Here is an 18,311-nt window from a genome sequence, read left to right on the forward strand (position 1 = left end):
CCTAAGAAGGCAGAAACCCCTCTGATTTACTGACATCTCCCCGCTGCCTCCTTAACCCGTGTGCAGCCCAGTGCCTTCCAGCTCCTGCCTCTTTCTTGCTGGCCCTGCATGTGCGCCTGGGAGCCTCCAGCACCCAAGGCTTCTTCTCGGCAAGGAGCCGTCACCTCTTGGGACATTTTTTTCTTTTAATACCTCAGTCGCCGATGACGCACGACCGCACCTTTCGGGCCTTGTGTTGTCTGCCTCCTTTTCACTTCACAGTTCAGTCACCACAGGTTTCTAAAAACAACGCAACACCTAATACTTAGCCACAGACTAGTGTTTCACGTCAAGTTACCACAGGCTTAATCCTCTTCTCACAACCACCATTGAAAATCTTCAACAACTTTGACTAAAAATGCAAACCAGCAGAAAAAGAAAAAACACAAAACAGAAGCATCTGAAACCCGTTTGTGCTTTATTGCTTCTTTCTCTAGCTGTAAAACCTTGTCTGTGGGGAAAAAAAAAAAAAACACCAAACACCTATACTTTTGCAAATTCAGATTCAAACCACTGCAGCTTTTCCCCCAGAAGAAAAAACGTCTCTTCCATGTCAAATGCATATTCTTAACGCCAGGCTACCAGCTAGCACGGGATCACACACACACGCACACCCCTGTGCATGTACAGACACGCCACAAGAATTTTCCCGATAAAACTTTCAGTGAACCCAGTTCTTCTCTGCAGACAGTTTGGATTTTGACGAGTTGGCACTTCTCGCCGCGGAAGCGTTTAATCAGATCTTTCCTGACCAGTTCTGCAGCTGTGTGCCACTTGCCGTGCGCTCCTCTCCAGCGAGGAATCAGCCGAGCACGATGAAAGCTACCGAAAAGCTCCCCAATGCTTCCGAGACAGAAATTGGAGCTTCTCACAAGCAACAGCAAAAATGTGCCCATTCTGAAAAAAGACAGCAGTGCAGTTTGAGTGGCTTTCATGTGAAAGACTTAAATAATTTGCTAAATCATGTAGATTAATTTCCAGCATCAAAGAAAAGGCTGCCTTTTTTCTTTCTGTAAAGTTTGCACCTTCCCTACGTTTCAGTAGTGCCTCCTTATTTTCAGCCTTTGGCAGCTTTGCAAAACTTTACATTTTTTCACAGACCTGTAAGAACCATTATCTACGAAGTGAGTGTGTAAAGGATTCCTAGAATCTATGAAAGGATTTCTGAAACACTTTGCTAGTAATTCTCAGAGGTTTTTCCCTGTTTCATTCACAGCCTGGAGAAGATTTCACAGGATGCTTCGTGAGAGCGGGTTGAAGTGCACAGCCGGTGTGCACCGAAGGGAAAGCACTGCGAATTGCCCCCGCTAGCCTTTCACAAGTGTTTGAGCAAACCTAACCCTGATAACCCTCGGTGCCCTGCTCAGCACACACCATGCCTTGAGGCACACGAGCAGACCACCTACGTAACCACCACAACCAAATCCCAGCACGAAAACCGACTCCCTGGGAGGCTCCGACACGCTTCGGCTGCCTCCGAGGGGTTTCGCTGCTGAGGGCACATGTTCAGGCACGGGAGGGATGTCTCTTTGCCACGGCGTCCTGTGCCTCCAGAAGTGGTTAGCACACAACGCCATGGGAAACGTGGCCTCTGCTGGGACATCTTCCACAGGAGGAGCCCAGAATTGCTGAGCAGCTCCCGGCTGACCCACACTCCCCTCTCCTTGCTGTTTTTCCTCCTCTGCCCAGGCAAGAAGGCCCAAACGACTGGAGCAGGAGGTGAGGGCTGCAGCACGGCACGGGGAATTGTGGCAACAGGGTTTTTTTAGTGGCAGCATGATGACCACAGCAAGGGAAGGCAGAAACGAGTCCTGAAAAAGAGAAGCTTTGGCAGCTGGGCAGGGGGAAGGCAGGAGCTCTGAGGAGCATGAAGCACAGGTGGAAATCACAGGCTGATCATGGGGCTCTGCAGAGCACGAGGTCTTTCTGGGACAGGGACAGTCCTAACTGGCTCAGCGTCTCCTGGGGAAGCCCCTGCTCAGCGCAGGACTCATTTGTCACGGCACGTTTGCCGGCGTGGGAAACAAGCCATCCAAGGCTCATCAAGGACCAACGCAGGCCCTAAAGCCACCCCGCATTGCACCACACCTGACAAGCTGCCTTTTCCCAGGCGTGGGGCTGGCCAGAGCAGGAGGCAGCTTTCTTCCCTCGCTCCACAAACTACAGAAACCAGTTTTACATGTGTCGCGGCCTCCCCACCCCACACTCAATGAGTAAGCGTGCTGTGGTTGCAAAAGCGACCTCCCCGGTTCCCATGCTGAGAAGGCATCTCTGCAAATGGGTTCGGAGCCTGCCCCGTAAGCAAAGCAGCTCTGCCTTTGCTAGGGGGGCTGGACCACGGCCACGTTAGGAAGGCGCAGGTAGGGGCATGCCCTTTGGTCAATGGGGCCAAGATTTGTGGGACTGCTGCTGCCTCCTCAAGAGCCACCATCAGGGCCAAGATTTGGGGGATTGCTGCTGCCTCAAGAGCCACCATGGGGGCCAAAATCTGGGGGACTGCTGCTGCATCCTCAAGAGCCACCATCAGGACCAAGACTTGGAGGATTGCTGCTGCCTCCTCAAGAGCCCCACTGGGGCCAAGATTTGGGGGACGTCTGCTGCCTCCTCAAGAGCCATCATCGGGGCTAAGATCTGGGGGATTGCTGCTGCCTCAAGAGCCACCATGGGGGCCAAGATTTGGGGGACTGCTGCTGCCTCCTCAAGAGCCACCATAGGGGCCAAGATTTGGGGGAATGATGCTGCCTCAAGAACCACCATTGCGGCCAAGATTTGAGGGACTGCTGCCTCCTCAAGAGCCCCATTGGGGCCAAGATTTGGGGGATTGCTGCTGCCTGTCCCGTGGGACTGATGTTCCTCCTCTGACAGATTTTCCAAGCCCAGGGCTGCCGGCACCCACAGCCGGGAGCCCCACGGCGGGGAGGCTGTCCAGAGCGCAGGGCTGAGGGAACAGGGACCCTCACCCAGAGAAGGGCTGGGGATGGAGGAAAGCCAGGGGCTGCCCCCCGTGCTCCCCCAGCCCCATGGCACGGCAGCTCTGAGGGGAACACTTCCACCTCCCCACCAGCCTGGGGCTGCCGGGCTGCCGCGACCCGGCCCCACCGGCGTCTTCCCTTCCCAAAATCACATCAGAACTGAGGGAGGGGGGACCCCGGGGCAGCACAGCCTCCACCCCCGGGCACCCCCCGACCCTGAGGGACACCGGAACCGAGGCCCGGCTCGCCCCGGGGCCGGGCTCCGCCATGACGGGGCGGAGCGGGGCCGGGGCGGGCGCGCATGCGGTGCGGGGAGGGCGGCGCGGCGGCCGGGGCGCTCGGCGGCGGCGGCGCCATCATGTCGATGGAGGACCCCTTCTTCGTGGTGAAGGGGTGAGCGGCGGCCGGGGGGGGCCGAGGGAGGCGGGGGGCACCCGTCCGGGGCTGGGGGGGCGAGATTGGGGCTGGGGGGGGGGTGAGGGGAGGAGCGAGGGTTGGGGTTTGGGGGGGCGGTGAGGGGAAGGGGGAGGGTTGGGGGGAGTGAGGGTTTGGGGGGGCTGCGAGGAGGAGGAAGGGGTGTGGGGGTGTCTGTGAGGGTTGGGGGGAGCGAGGGGGAGGGTTTGGGGGGAAATGAGGGGGAGGAAGGGGTGTGGGGGGTCGGTGAGGGTTGGGGGTGTAGGGGTTGGGGGGGCTTGTCATGGTTTTGGCACTAAAAATAAATAACTCAGTCCCAGCCAAACCCCTGACTGGGGGGCTGCGAGGGGGAAGGTGAGGGGTGGGGATGGGGGGGTCTGTGAGGGGGAGAAAAGGCTGGGGGTGGGGTCTGGGAGGAGGAGAGCGAGGGTTAGGGCTGGGGGGCTCGGTGGGGATGAGGAGGGGACATGGGGGCGAGGAGGGGCATCCAGCCGCACACCCCCGCTGCTGTCACCCCAAAGCCAGTCTCAGCCCCCCGGGATGCCCCCCCCACAATCTCAGAGCCCCCCAGGTGCAGCCCCGTACCAGGCGGACGTTTGGGGCGCCCCTGCCCAAACTCCCCGCTGCCTGCCCAGGGGCCCTCGGAGCAGAAGGAGCCCCCGAAGGCACGGCCTGAGGCGAGACGCAGGCAGAGGGGGGCTGGAGGTGCGCTTGCTGCAGGTGCAGCTCCTGGCACGCCGGTGTGGTGGCCCAGCTCCGAGCCAGGTGGCAATGACGAATGTCACCGTGCGGTGGGCAGCGTGGGGCTCTCTTCCAGGTCACCCCATCGCTGGGGGTGTCCCCAAAACGCCAGAGCCCGGTGTTCGTGGGGAGCGAGAGGATCAGGCACCGGGCTGGGGGAGAAACTGCAGGGAGGACAGCGGCACTGAGAGAAACCAAGCAGAGGAAAGCCTGAACAAAGGCACGACACAAAACAAAGGCGGTGGAGGCCGGAGGAAAGGAAAACCGTAAATAACAGGGTGAAAGCACCTTAGCCGGCATCTAAAATTCAGCATGGAGCCACCTTCAGCTCGTGCTGTGCATTGGTGCCCTACCCAGCATCAGAGGGGAGCGGTGGGAACGGCCCAGCAAGTGTGAGAGGTGTGGGAAAGGCAGCTGGTGCAGCCAGCAAAAGCAAATCGCTGCCAGGTCGAGCTGGTGCTGGGGGGAAAAAATAGGAATCACCATGGGTGGGGAGCAAACGGCCTGTCAAACTTTCCAGAGAGATTCCCGTGCCGCAAGGGGAAGGGCTGGGAGGGGAGACGGGACCTTCTGCTGCTCCTGGCGTTAATTATTAGCCAGCAGATTGGGGTGGAAGGGGTTGGTGGTGGCTGGGCCCAGCCACATTGTGTTTAGTTTGCTTTCCTGGCGTTCGTAACTCCTCCCAATAGGACATCCAGCTTTGCTTTGAATTCCTGCTCGCAGGTACTTCCCCAAGTAAGCTCAGGTGAAAAAAAACAACTTTTTCTAGCAAGTAGTGGAGGGAACAAAGTGCGCCAGATCCTTGATGCCAGCTGCTGACTTCAGGGCACTAGATGTAGCAGATGTGGAGACACAGATGTGCGAGAAGAGGAAGAACACATGTCATGGTGCAGAGAAACTTCTGCTTAGGCAACAAAACTGAGTGCTTCAGGCTGTGGTGCAAGGTAGAGAGAGCTGCAGTCCTCATATCCCTGCAAGGGCTGCAGGGTGCAGACATGGTTCGTCCGTTCTGGGCTTCCCCCCATGGATAAACTCCTTTGCTGGGGATAAATACCTGCATCTTACCTGGATGCTGCCTGCAAGCTCTTGGGCTAGTGGCCACCTTTCCATGGGCTATCACAGCAGCGTATTTGTCTGCATCCCTCGTCCTGGCTCCCCCTGTACCTATAAACTGCAGCGTTTGTAGGTACAGATCATGGCACGTACCGACGGTTACCTGCTGCTCGCCCCACACCACGAATGCAGTGTTCGGTGCTGTCAGCAGAGCCGGCGTTCCCATGCCGTGAATGCGCTCGTCTCCAAAAAGCTTAGAGCAGCAGAAAAGACTTCTGTTCCCTAAGCCAGCGTAGTAGAGCTGTGTATTTTTTTTATGCTAAATTAAAATAAACAGCGCTGCACTCAACAGTCTGCCTGACTCTATTGTGGGGACGGGTTCCTGTAATTTTGTTTGCCCTTGGGGTATCCTGCTCAGGTAGTCAACAGTCTTTAGAGGAAAGCTGTTGAGAGGAATGCAAAATACTAATTGCCGAGGAGCAGCCTTGTTCAGACGCTCACGCTGCCCTGTCTTGCCTTCACGACACTCAGCAGAAACTGCCCCTAAAGAAATAGCTCCTTTCGTTAATCGTGGGAGCTGACCTGGAAGTTGTTAGTGCTCATCACTCCGTGCTTCAACAGGAGGCCAGGTTGTCCAGTGGGTAAATCCTTATTTTACAAAATAAACTAAAGATGATTGAAGGAAAGATGTCTGGGAGGAGGCTGCGCTTCCAAACCCTTTTGGATGTGGCGCTGCCCCAGCGTGACCGCTGACTGTAATCCCTTCACTTCTCTTTAATCACCACGACTGCAGGGAGGTGCAGAAAGCTGTGAACACCGCACAGGGGCTCTTCCAGAGGTGGACAGAGCTCTTGCAAGATCCCTCCATCGCCACACGAGAAGAAATCGACTGGACCACTAATGAGCTCAGGAACAATCTGCGGAGCATTGAGTGGGACCTGGAAGACTTGGATGAAACAATTAATATCCTTTCTGTGGTCCTTTGGAGGTTGGGGCATGCAGTTCCTGAGTTGTAGTGAACAGCTGAGCACCAGTGCTTGCTAGTCGTTACTTTTTGCAGAAATCAGGACTGTTTGGGATTGAATTTTGCACGTACCTCAGCTTTTCTCAAACGGCAAATGAGAAAGGAAGGCAAATGTGTTCAGCAAAAGGATTTCCCTCTGCCTTTTTGTTTTCCTTTTGACGAGGTATATTATAAGATGCTTTGTTCTAAAAAGCCTGTTGTGCGGTATGAATTTGGGTTTCTGTGTAGTCAGTCATACTCTAGGCTGGCTTCCAGAATTATTCCATTTCCCTCGTGTTCAGCTGAACGCTCCCGAAAGCGCTGCAGAGCACTGGAGAACCGAAAAAAAGCAAGGGAGAAACCTCATGCTGGTGCATGTACTGTGCTGAATGCTGCTGCCATGCTTTTTTTTTCCTCCAGTGTCTGGTATTTTGCTAATGAAATTCGGGGAAAAGGCACAGCACACTGGAAACATGCTGCTTCACAGACTCCCTCCAAGGCAGTCGGGGTCGGTGTGTCTGTGTGTACTGAACACCACTGCTGGGGACTCCTTGACTCGGTTCCTACGCATCGTTGAGGCGAACCCTCGGAAATTCAACCTCGATGCAACAGAGCTGGGTGTCAGAAAAGCCTTCATCACGAGCACGCGGCAGGTGGTCAGGGTAAGGACCCGAGGACCTGGGGGGGAGCAGAGGGAGTGGCAGGGGGTGATTAGGCAGTGAAAGGAAGGAAAGCTGGTGTCGGTGCTGAGCAGGGGAGGAGAACAAGCCTGCTACCCCCCTGCTCTCAGCCTTCCTCTTCCCCAGTGCTCCCCTCTGGTGGCATCCTGGATTGGGTCAGGGCAGCAAGGCCACAGGGTCCCCACTGGCTAGCACACTGCTCTTGTACCGATGGACCTGGAAGCCTATAAAAATTGGAAAGGAAGACTCAGAACCCCTCTGCCTTGCAGGGGAAACTGCAGCCTCCCTTCAGAGGTAACGGAAGCGGTGACTGTCCTGTGCTCCTATCGCTGGTTTTCAAAAACAGAGTCCACTTTGAACACGGACAGCTGTTTAAAGCCTGGTGTTACTTACGTGGTGACTTCAGCTTCCGACTGCTGCAAAACAGTCAAAACAACCATTAGCTCTATTTTTAACTCGGGGAAGATTTTTTTTTTTAGTTTAAGCTCACTCTCGAATACCAGTCCTTCAGAGGGAGGCAGGCCTGGCAAAGCTCTGCCTGCTGGGCAGCGGTTTCACACAGCTCAGTGCTGGAGGCAGCGTTGAAGAGAAGCTCAGTAGCACCTGCAGGAGCAGAGGCGTTTATTCACACAGTGGTTAGGGAGGATTCAGAAGCAAGAGGGGGATTTTAACAACTTGGTGGTAATAAATAGAGAAGGAAACATCTTCCCAAAAGCCTCCCTGCCTGGTAACACACTGTTAGTTAGGAAGTGCTCTCCCTATTAATAGCTACGCTGACCGTAGCTTACTTTCTACTTTCCCTCATGATTTGGATGTTCCTCCTCCACGAGCTGCACTGCTGTGGCTGGCAGCAAGCTTGTTATCCTACCTGCAGTCCTGTGGGCTGGACGCAGCTCTTAAGGTGTGCGGCCTGGGATCTGATTCTGAAAACACACCGGGTCCAGCAGCGGGCATGTGCTCGCCGCCTTGCCCTCGGTGTAGTCAGCTCCCCAGACAAACAGGATGAGGCAAGCCTGCTTTACGGGTCCTCTTTTCCTGACTGAAAACTGCTGGCTAATGGGTTTTGGAGCAGCGTCTCTTGCTGTTAAATGAAATTCTTCAGTGGCATTGCGCAGCTGACTTCCATTTGCCACGGGGGGGGAATCACGATGCAAAGCAGCCTGTGCATTAGCTGCTGAGAAGTAACTGAGTGGGATCTGCTGCTCTGGTGATGTATCTCCGAACAGTAAAATATACCTGGTGACATCAGAACTGTGCTGGTGGATGAGGTGGATCAGCCTAATGATCAGCATACGCTGGATCATATAAAAGCCATAAAAACTTCACATTGTAATTGGTATCTTTCTGTGGCGAGCCATCTTTTACAGGAACTCGAGCAAAACGTAATTCATAAGAGACAAAACGCAGGCACAGTCAGAGAGGTGGCCACAGGGCAGGACATCTGTCTTGTCCTATGCAATATTAAACCTGATGCAACTGGGAGTAGTGCAGGCTATAGGCTTCCGAGACATTCAAGAACATAACTCTTCCTTACAGCCTATCAATGGGAACGTTAGTATTACACAAACCATAGCCTTTCTGGCTGCAGCAGAACAGAACGAGTAGTAAATAAGCAATATTTTCAAGATACCCTATTGCCATTGATTCTGGTATTAGTAAAACAATGAACCGCAACAGAGCTTTTAACAACATCTTTCCAGACCCATCAAAAGAGCATGTTTTCAAAGAAAATCTTTCTTCCTCCACTCCCCCAAAGAAAGCTTGCTGGTTATAGACAGCCTGGTAATCAAACTGAAACTGCCTGTCATCTCAAATCTAATGCTCACGTACTACTTCTCTCTTTGAACAAACAGGAGATGAAGGATCAGATGTCAAACTCCTCCGTGCAAGCACTGGCTGAAAGGAAAAACAGACAGGTGAGAATCAGAAATGGGCAAGTTAAGTGAACGCAGTGGCTATTTGGAACTTTAAAGAGCGAGGAGGATTTATCAGCTCTAGCACCTGTTGTTTTTAAGATACGTGTTAGGTGAAACTTTAATTTCCACGTAGTCTGGGGTCCCACATCATAAGGTAGAGCGTATAGAATTGATTAAAACTCCCTAAAAGCTGTAATTACAATATATATCCCGTTTTGCAGCTCATCCCCTTAAAACCATTTATTCTGGGAAGGGGCTTGTGTGCTGCAGCAAAGCTGTGTGTTTGAACCATGCCTGTCTTGCTGACCTGAGAGCGTTGGTTCTCGCAGGCACGTTGCTGCCCCCCTCCTTCAGGCCTGTCTGAAAGCAGTAAGTCACCACTCACCATCTGTCTGTGTCTTCAGAAATGGTTGTGTACAACCGTCAGCGTTGCATCACCCTGCAGAAAGGGGAATCTCCCTCGGCTTCAGGAGGAACAGTCAGAATCCATGCCTGTAACTGTAATCCTGTGCTCCACTGTATTTAGGAGCCAGGACAGCACATACCCTTGCGAATAGCTACCGCTCGTAATAGTTAACCGTGTAGGAAGACGGAGGAAGTTCGAGGAGTCTCAGGTTGTCTGCACTTGTAACCTAAGGAATAGGAACAGATGCAGCTTGTGCTTCTCAGCTGATGGGGAAACTGTAAGGAGATCTCTGAACTGACTCCCAGAGCTGCCTCTGTAGAAGTTGGCGTGCTGTTCATACAACAAACTTACCTGACTGCATCGGTCTCACCACTGGTGGCAAAAACAACAAACTGCGGCAAGCTGCTGAGGCACAGAGCTGATTCCCGAGCCTTTTACAGGCTTGACTGAGGTGCTTAGCAAAAAGTGGAGAAGCAGAGTCCCGCACCCCCTTGCTCACCCAAGTCTGTAGCTGTCTCTGAGTTTTGCTGCTTTCCTTTCCTTTAAGCTCCTGCTAGCTGCAGGAGACCATATGGCCCAGCTCACGCGGCGACATCTGGTCAGGAAAACTGATTTCCCCTTGCCGCCTTCCTCTCCCTTCCCCAGCCCCTCGCCTTCCCTCCAGACCACAAAGCCTGAGCTGTGCTGGGCTGCGGCAGCTTTTCCAGCATGCCTCTGCGTCCAAGAGGCTGGCTTTCGGCTGCTGGTGACCTGACCCTCGTGGGCTGGGGCTGCCAAACAGAGGCCTTTCTGTGGAAGCTGCAGCAAAACTTCCTTGCAGGGCCCAGGCGCGCTCAGCTGGGAAGCCACGTCTCTGCTGCCTTTGCACAAGCCTCGCCGTTGAGGTTGTAGAGAAGGTAGCAAGGGTGATCTGGTACGCTGGCAACTCAGCAGTGCGCCAGAGGAACGGGTAACCTGAATCGAAGAACATGATGCACAAACCTGCTTACACCGTCTGTTGGTCGTGCTCCAGCCCTCCCGTTGCTGGAGCAGTGTTTCTGCAATATCAGGCCGCAGAGGTTTCCCACGCTGGCACTGCATTGTTTTAGTTTGTGCCAGCACTCCGAGTAGCGATAGAGCAGGAGGAAAAGGATGCTGTGTGAGTGTGTACGGGAGCACTGCCGTGTCCGCCTTCCCGCTACACCCTGTGGACGGACTGTGGGCAGGCACAGGGGCGTTGCTGAGGGGTCTCTGTGTCTGTTTAGGCACTCCTGGGAGAAAGCGGCAGTCAGAGCTGGAGCTCCGGACCTGACAAATACAGCCGTCTGGACCGGGAGCTGCAATTAGCAAATTCACACTTCATTGAGGAGCAGCAAGCTCAACAACAGGTAAGGCAGCTGGCACCGTGCAGACTGAATGGCTCTGCCTGCCAAATGGGCGTCTCGGGGATGGGGGGCAGGCTGCAGGAGCCAAAAAAGAATTCCAGTCCTTGGCTGGTCTGGATCCAGGAGCCTGAGAGCCGGCGTCTTAGCGTGCAGCATATCCCCGTGCGTGTGCTCCACGTACGGTGCAGCTTCGGATGTATCTTGGCGCGGTTTTTAACCGCTGAGGCTTCAGTCTTCTGCTACATACAGAAGGCAAACAATCTGGAAGCTGTAGTGTGTGAAGTTTTCGTAGTGCAAGGACTGCCGAAATCCTTGGGGAAGTAGAAAGCTTGCAGCCAGAAGAGCGCGCATTTCTTACACAACTTTCCCTCGCTGAAAAACGAGCTGGCGTTTGCTGTTGTTTGTGTGCATCTTCATCAGAACAGCGAGGGAGCAGGAGCACGTGGCTGCTTCCTCTTCCTGCCTTTGTCAACATGAGATTCGTGAGAAAGCCTGCACGAGGGCTTTGCGAGAAGCCCTGGCAAGGTGCTTCCCTGGAGCCGGGGGAGTTTGCCTGGAGCAGTGCCCGAGCAGCACAGACCCGCCTGCAGCAGCCCACGCAGGCACGGGCCCTTAAACAGGCTGCTCAGCGGAGGCAGCAAACTGCTAAAGCTCCTGACGCTCACCAGCACCCCGGCTTTCAGGCGAGTTTTACCTAGTGACTGGAGGAAGATAAATAGGCTCAAAGTAGGTAACTAGGGTAAACCAAATCCTCAGCGTGATTGTGCCCTGAAAGTGACTTAAAACATCAGCAGACCTATTCCTGTGGCACGCTGAGAACCAGACTTGTTATTTTTAGCTGGAGAAGCTGCGACAGCCTCGGACTTGCATTAACCCCCTGTTAACTGCAGCGTGCCCTGGGTTAGGCACCAGCACGGCTCCTGCTGCAGGCAGCAAAGCTGGAGGAGGTTTTGCTGGCCAGGTCCTTCGGCTTTACAAAGCCGTCTTGGTGGTGAGTGCAGCAGGGAGGGAGCATGGCTAAGCTGAGGCTGAGTCTGCAGGCACGGCAGGGGGGACTGCAGCCAGCTGTGCTGCAGGAGGGCTGGGGGGGCTCTGCTGCTGCCGCCACTTCTCAGGCATTTCTTAGAAATACAGTCCTGGAGATGTAGGTCTGTTCCAGGCACCACAGTGGTGATTGTCCCTCCAGCTGAGCAGCTGGCCCCGATGCAGCAGGCCTGTAATCACCCGTTCCCTTTCTCGTTGCCCCCAGCTGATCGTGGAGCAGCAAGATGAGCAGTTGGAGCTGGTCTCTGGCAGCATCGGGGTGCTGAAGAACATGTCGCAGCGCATCGGCGGGGAGCTGGAGGAGCAGGCAGTGTAAGTGGGAGACGTGGCACCAAAGGGTGTGGGGCTGGCTGCGGCACACCTGGGGGTCCTCGCTGCCACACCTCTGCCCCCGTTCAGTCCCTGAATTTCCCAGTCCCTCGGGCAGTCTCTCCTAGCTCGTCCCCTCCAGCACCCTAGACCGCCTTTGATTTCAGGCGGCAGAAAGCATTTCTTATTGCAGCCTGCGAGGATCCAACCACAGTCTTGTTGCTTTGAAAGCCTGCACCTGGGGCAGGTTTAGCTGCCAGTTTACCTTGCCTTCTCTCTTACTCTTTTTTTAAACGCCACCCTTAAGGCACGCAGTACTGCTCCTTGACTTCAGGCAGCCAGCAGTACTGAGCAGATGAGGGCGGGCACTGCTCTAGTAGGGACACTGGGTGCTTTCCCCCTCCGCAGGGTTTTGGGCTACCCATGGAAAACTGCACGGAGCTGCATGACCCGGGAGCTCAGAGCTCTGCCTCGCCAGCCGTAAAACATGCAGCACAGAGCTGCGTTCATAGCTAAAGCTAAAAATAACCCTCACCCACACAAAGGGTTAAGGGATAGCTCGCAAAGTCATTTGTATCCACCCATTTACATACAAATGAGATTTCTTTCCCTGTGCATGTCCTTTGCAAACAAGAGCATAAAGTTTCCAGGTATGCAGATTAACAGAGACACTTGGAGGGTTCGTTTGGCTGATGGGAGGCCGGAGGGCGATGCCCCACGTGACGTGATGTCTCTGGTGGACAGGAGGAACTTTAAACCACCTCCTGTGGGAATTCCTGCGAAGCAGGTCAGTGTGGTGTGTCCGTTTCTAGATTACCTCATAAGCGATCAGTGCTTGCTAGACAGCAGCAGATAATTAAGGCAATACAAGTTTTACAACTCCTTGTTCTCCACCAAGAGAAGGTTTAACAAGTGCCCTAGAACTCCAAATGAAGGAAGCTGTCCTTTTAATCGCGTTAAGCTTTAAAGTCCCACTCACTGGAGATGAGTGGGATAGCCGTGATGCTGGATGTGCTCGTCTGTCTTCAGGTGGGTTCTTGGCACTAACAAAACACGGCTTCAGAAAGGCTTCCAGATCATTGCAGCTGCTGTGTGGAGGAACTGGAGGGGTAACTTCCATACAGAGCTTAAAAGCACCCTAAAAGCTATTGCAAATCCCATTCCTGTTTGGTATGTGACTGGTACAAGATTTTAGCTTCAACTGCAAGCCCTGAAGGGATTTAAAGCCCAAACTGGCACCTAGATCTCGCCATTCTCTGCTAATCATGGATTATAAACAAGACTTTCCACTTAAAAGGAGGACCCCTGCACACACTCCTCACCCTGTAGATACGCACAGAGTTCTTCTCTGAGCACTTAGGGGGACCAGACCAATGCGTGTCCCAAATGACTTCTTGCTTTCCACCACAGCAGAGCTGCTGCTCCAGTTGTCGTCCCCGCTTTGGGTGCTTTCAGGAAACCAAGCTGCTGGGCTTTTCTCTGCACTGATCAGCTTGGCGCTTTGATCAGCGTATGTGGGCATGCCGAGCAGCTCTGGAGGCCCGTGTGGCTTTGCTTGGTGACGAGTGCCGTGCTTCTCTGTCCCCAGGATGCTGGACGACTTCTCCCACGAGTTGGACAGCACTCACTCGCGGCTCGATAACGTCATGAAGAAGCTGGCAAAAGTGTCTCACATGACGAGCGGTAGGTCCTGGGAAGTGGGATTTGGCCCCAGAAAGGGAGAGACAAGTGCTTGGGTTTTAGGGCTGGGGCGCTGCGTGCTCCCACCCACCCAGAGCCGAGCAGAGGGGAGGGAGCAGCTCTGGGTGCACAGAAGGTTGGAGGCGGGGAAGACTTCCAAAGCTTGCAGCTGCTTGTGCCCAGACACTGCTCCACAGCCTGTCCTCGGCCTTTGTTTTATTTACAGATGCCTTTCTATTTATGTTGTTACTGCTGCAGTGGGAAAATCCCCTTCACAGACGATAGGAGGGAAGGCTCTGCAGCCTCCTGTACTGCTTGCGTGTTTCCCAGGCCACCTGCTGAGCAAAAGCTTTCAAGGTGGCATAAAACTCTGCCACCGTGCGTGCGTGGCTCCCCCCCGCTGCCGAGCCCCGTTCCAAACCTCGCCTGCCCTTGGGCAGCTGGCGCCAGCCCTGCAGACGCGGGGACTGTCGGCGTCTCTCAGCTGATGGAGGAAAGAGGCGAGATTTCTGCGCCGGGTGAGGCCGAGCCCGTGAGAAAAGCCCTTATAAGGCTGCACCCGAACCCGGTGGGCTGGCGGCTGGCCGGGCGCCACGGGCAGAGCAAACAGGAAGCTCCTGCCTGCCGGGAAGTCCCCGCCGCCTGCCTCCGTTGCCCCTCTCGGTGCTCGTGTAGCTGGTGGAGGCAGCAGCGAGAGAAGAGAAGTCTGCTCTGCGGGACTGGGCTGGCCAGGGAAGTCACGGGGTTGTGGAAATAGGGCCCCATCCACAGGCTCCGTGACAGCACAACCGCTGGCAGATGTTGTGTGTCTCCCCTGTCCTCTGGGAAAGACGCTTCCATCGTTGCGGAGTGCTTCAGACGGCTGTGAGAGCGCGTTGCTGCTGGAGTCACACAGTGACAGGACTGGCTGGGAGGGCTCTGTCCCAGCTCTTGCACCACCACCCTGCAGGGGCTTTGTGCTGCTGCCGTTGCAGACGTAGCCACGGCCCCGCAGCAGCTGCGCAGCCTCGCGTCCCACCCCCAAAGCCCGCTGCAGACAGAGCTCATCCGGGGCGAGTCAGGCACCGCGCGAGTAATGTGGCTTCTGCGGTGCAGCCCCAGCTCGCATCGTGACCATTGCTGGTGCCAGGAAGTCGGAGCCGAGCACGAATCCAGATGGGGGGAAACTTTCACCGTGGGAGCAGAACGGTGTCAGACGTCTTAGAGCAGCAGTGCGGGCTGACGGTTTAACTCTGTAAAAGGCATTAGGACATTTTTCCAGAAGAAAGCCAAGGTTGCTCTGGTGGTGCGCCGAGCGCCCTGGAGCAGATCCCAGAGGCGATGCAGTGCGGAGCATCTGCAGAGCGTGCACAGGGGCTGGCAATTTGCAGAAGATGTGCTGGGGAAAACTCATTCCTGGCACTTCTGAGGGGAGCTGCAGCAAGCTCTTCCCAGCAGAGCTTTTTTAGGAAGCTTTCACTGCCCCCTTCTTTTTCCTCTGGCAAACAGGGTTACTCCACAAACAAGCAGCAACACAGCAGCCCTCTGCTTGTTCTTCCCGATCACTTTTGGACCAGTTTATCAAGTCTGCTTGAACGTCATTGGGGAGAAACCTCAAAATTGCACAACTGTCCCAAAAAACAGCAGCATCCTGGAGAACAAACGCTGTCACCCCGTGGACTGTAGTGATGAGCCGGCAGGGGACATGCTGCTTGTGCCGCTGTTCCAAGAGCTGCTCCTTCAGCATTTATGGCTTCTTTAGCTTAAATGGGAGTCCTAGCAGTACGGGGAAGAAAAGCTCTTCCCCAGTTTTCCTTCTGTGTTAAGGCAGGGAGACTGACTCTTCCTTTTCCTTCCAGATCGACGGCAGTGGTGTGCGATTATCGTCCTCTTTGTCATCTTGCTGGTGGTGCTCATCCTGTTTTTCGTCCTGTGATGGACTGAACTTCCTCGGACGCCTCTTCTCCATCCCCCCGCCCCTATAGCATGGGGAAATGGAACTCTCACTGTTTCCGTCCGCCCAGAGATCCCCGTCAAGAAAACCTGCACCCGGCTCTCACCGTTCTCCTCCGAGGACCAAGGCTTGGCTCTGCCCACGTCTCACCGGGCCCCGGCGAGGGCGGAAGGAGGACAGGAGCAATTTGTGGCTCCCCCACATCATCGAGCTGCCTCCTTTACCCGGTGTGGTGTGATCTGGACCCAGGCAGCTGGGGGGGAGACTTTACCACTGCGCTTCGCCCCTCGCAGGTATGAGCCAGTCGCAGTGGTCCCGTGTGGACACAGAGCAGCGAGCCCGGGGGGGCGCAGGGGGAGGAACCCTTTCACTGAGCATTACAAACCGCATCGCCAGCCCGGGCGTGCTCGCCAGCCAAAAAAGCGTTACGGGGAGGAGCAGAGCAGGGCCGTGAAACCCCCCGTGAACACGCACCCACGGCCTGGCTCAGCGCCGCCCCGATAGCACCGAAACACTGCAGCGCCTGCAGCAAGGCATTGGCCTCCCAGACCCCTTGGCAGGAGCTCGCACGCTGTGGGTAGGTGAGCTGTGGGTGTAGTGTCCTGCCATCGGCACGGGGGGAGCGATCAGAAACCCCGCAGCTTTAATCTTGGGTCGCTGAGAGCTGGCGGCCGACCGTTTGCCCGAGGCTGGATTTCTTAAAGCTTTTAAAATCACCTCCTTTGTTATACAAGCCTCTAAAGCTCATTGACTGATGCTTTCTTTGCCCTTGTATGACTGAGTAACTGCTTCTGTTTAACAGCTGCTTCCCTTTGGCAAGTGATTTGTCAGGTCTGAAATAACTTATTTTTTTTAAGGAAAAGAACTTTAAAGATTTTTTGATGACCATTTGAGCCACATTCTTTCTGCAGATGCAGGACGCATTCTCAGAAGAATGGAGCTTAACTATGTATTTTAAGTGCATATGAACTTGTAAATAGGATGTCTTAATTTTTCCCAACTGATATTTTTTTGGAAACTTCCGTTGTAAGCAACCAAAAGCCAGGAAACTCGAAGCTAGGTCACGTTTCTGTATGACTCCCCAGTCCTTTTGTTACCTTTGGGTTGTTTGTCACCTAGATTGTCTCGGCAGTGGTGAATTAGGATTTAGCCAGGTAGTCGATACCAAAATGAAATGAAAGCCGACCCTGGCAGTATTACTGGGGAGAAATACAGGTTTTGTGCCGCAAACATTGACTACAGGAATATGGGACGGCTCTTCTGGAGAGAAGAAACTTCTTACTAAAGCCTGCTCCCATATTTAAGGGTGTTTTTTTTCAGGAGGGAAAGACACCAAACGCCAGGCTGACTTACACCTTCCATCTGGCTCTCAGATGGGGCCGGGGGAGGAAGTTAGCTGGTGCTGACACTAAGATTTCTGCTGAAATCACAGACCAGGCCCCCAGAGTCACACTCCCGAGAGGGAAACTCACCACCTAGACCGCTCTGCCGCCCGGGAGGCTCAGCCCGGGCCGGGCACTGCTCCCCCAGCGGGGTTTTTGGCTCTGTTGAGGCGCCTGCGTGGTCGCTCCTTGCGGGCACACGGCGGCTCCGTGCCTTTCGCTGCCGTGCCAGGGCGGCTTCTCCTGCATCGAACGCACACGTGCCCTTCACGCCAGGCTGCACGGCTGACCGCGGCGGTTACTCTATCATTGCAGAGCATCTTGTTGCTTTTGGTTACGCTGTAAGAAACACGTGCTGTCTCCTTTCCAAGGCTGGCTATCGTGGTGGCTGCACTTGGGCTCAATACCTCTCTGCGAGTAGGTTTCCCCAGAGGTCCGTGGTCATCCTCCGGGCACGGGCACCACGCGGTCCTGCTGCTGTCCCTGCCAGCCTTGTCGTTACGGAGGGGATTCGCGTCCGAGCACCTGGGGCTGCTCACCCTCGCTGTGTGGGACTGAGAATGGAGCTGTGCCCGTGGGACTGCCTCCTGCACAGCACGAGAAGCCAGCTCCAAAACGTGCTGGGGAAGGAGAACGCCGCCACGCCGACCTGCCCCTGCTGTCTGCAGGAATTGGCGCTCCTCCGTTCCCCACGGTATTTTCGGCACGGTCGTGCATCCTCCAGGAGCAGCTCCTGGTGCTCCACGCAGGCCCGCGCTCTCCTCTGCCCGACGTGCTGCCGGAGGGCAGCCCAGCCATGGCGCTCGTGCGTCTGTCCCAGTGTCACTGCTACCCAACCGGCTGCGGGCCGCCCCCCCCTGTACGTTTGCTTTTCCCGTTGGTGGTGGTGCTCCCCTCCCTTACTGCTAAATAAACGCGTTTCTGCTGCCCGGCGTGTTGCAGCAGAGGAAATCACTGGTCGCTCTTGCAGGAACCCTTGCTTTTGGGGGGGGGGGCATATGGGGGGGTCTCCAGCTGCCCAGAGGCGGACTGCAGCAGCTCGATCCCACGGGTGGCTGGCAGCGTGCACCAAGGAGGGGGGAAAGCTCCTGCCAGCACCTGCGGGTATCGCCCCCCTGGTTCTCAAGGCACAAGCAGCGTGCTGCGGCAGGTGAAGGCCGCCCAGCATTTCCTCCTGCCCTCCGTCCAGCAGCAGCCACAGGCACGGGGTGTTCGAGGCGAGGAGCTCTGCCGATCGCGTGCACTTCAGCGCAAGGCAGCCCCTGCGTGCAGCAGCACCCTCACCCCAACACATCCTCACCCTGACACCTCCACCTGCCTGCTGTCCTCCTGCGCCCCATTGCTCCACACACCAGGAGGGTGCTCCCAGCCCCGA

General features: G+C 55.3%; 1 protein-coding gene across 1 annotated transcript; it reads left to right on the forward strand.

Moving 5' to 3' along the window:
* Positions 1 to 3,354: 3,354 nt before the first annotated feature.
* Positions 3,355 to 17,890, forward strand: STX6 (syntaxin 6). The gene is made up of 8 exons (XM_067001538.1): positions 3,355 to 3,404; positions 6,013 to 6,182; positions 6,790 to 6,884; positions 8,756 to 8,818; positions 10,469 to 10,591; positions 11,838 to 11,944; positions 13,530 to 13,624; positions 15,460 to 17,890. The coding sequence occupies exons 1-8, from the start codon at positions 3,370 to 3,372 to the stop codon at positions 15,534 to 15,536; spliced, it is 765 nt and encodes a 254-aa protein (XP_066857639.1). The 5' UTR covers positions 3,355 to 3,369; the 3' UTR covers positions 15,537 to 17,890.
* Positions 17,891 to 18,311: the final 421 nt, after the last annotated feature.

The sequence above is a fragment of the Anser cygnoides genome, chromosome 8, assembly GCF_040182565.1.
Source record: "Anser cygnoides isolate HZ-2024a breed goose chromosome 8, Taihu_goose_T2T_genome, whole genome shotgun sequence".
Taxonomy (NCBI): domain Eukaryota; kingdom Metazoa; phylum Chordata; class Aves; order Anseriformes; family Anatidae; genus Anser; species Anser cygnoides.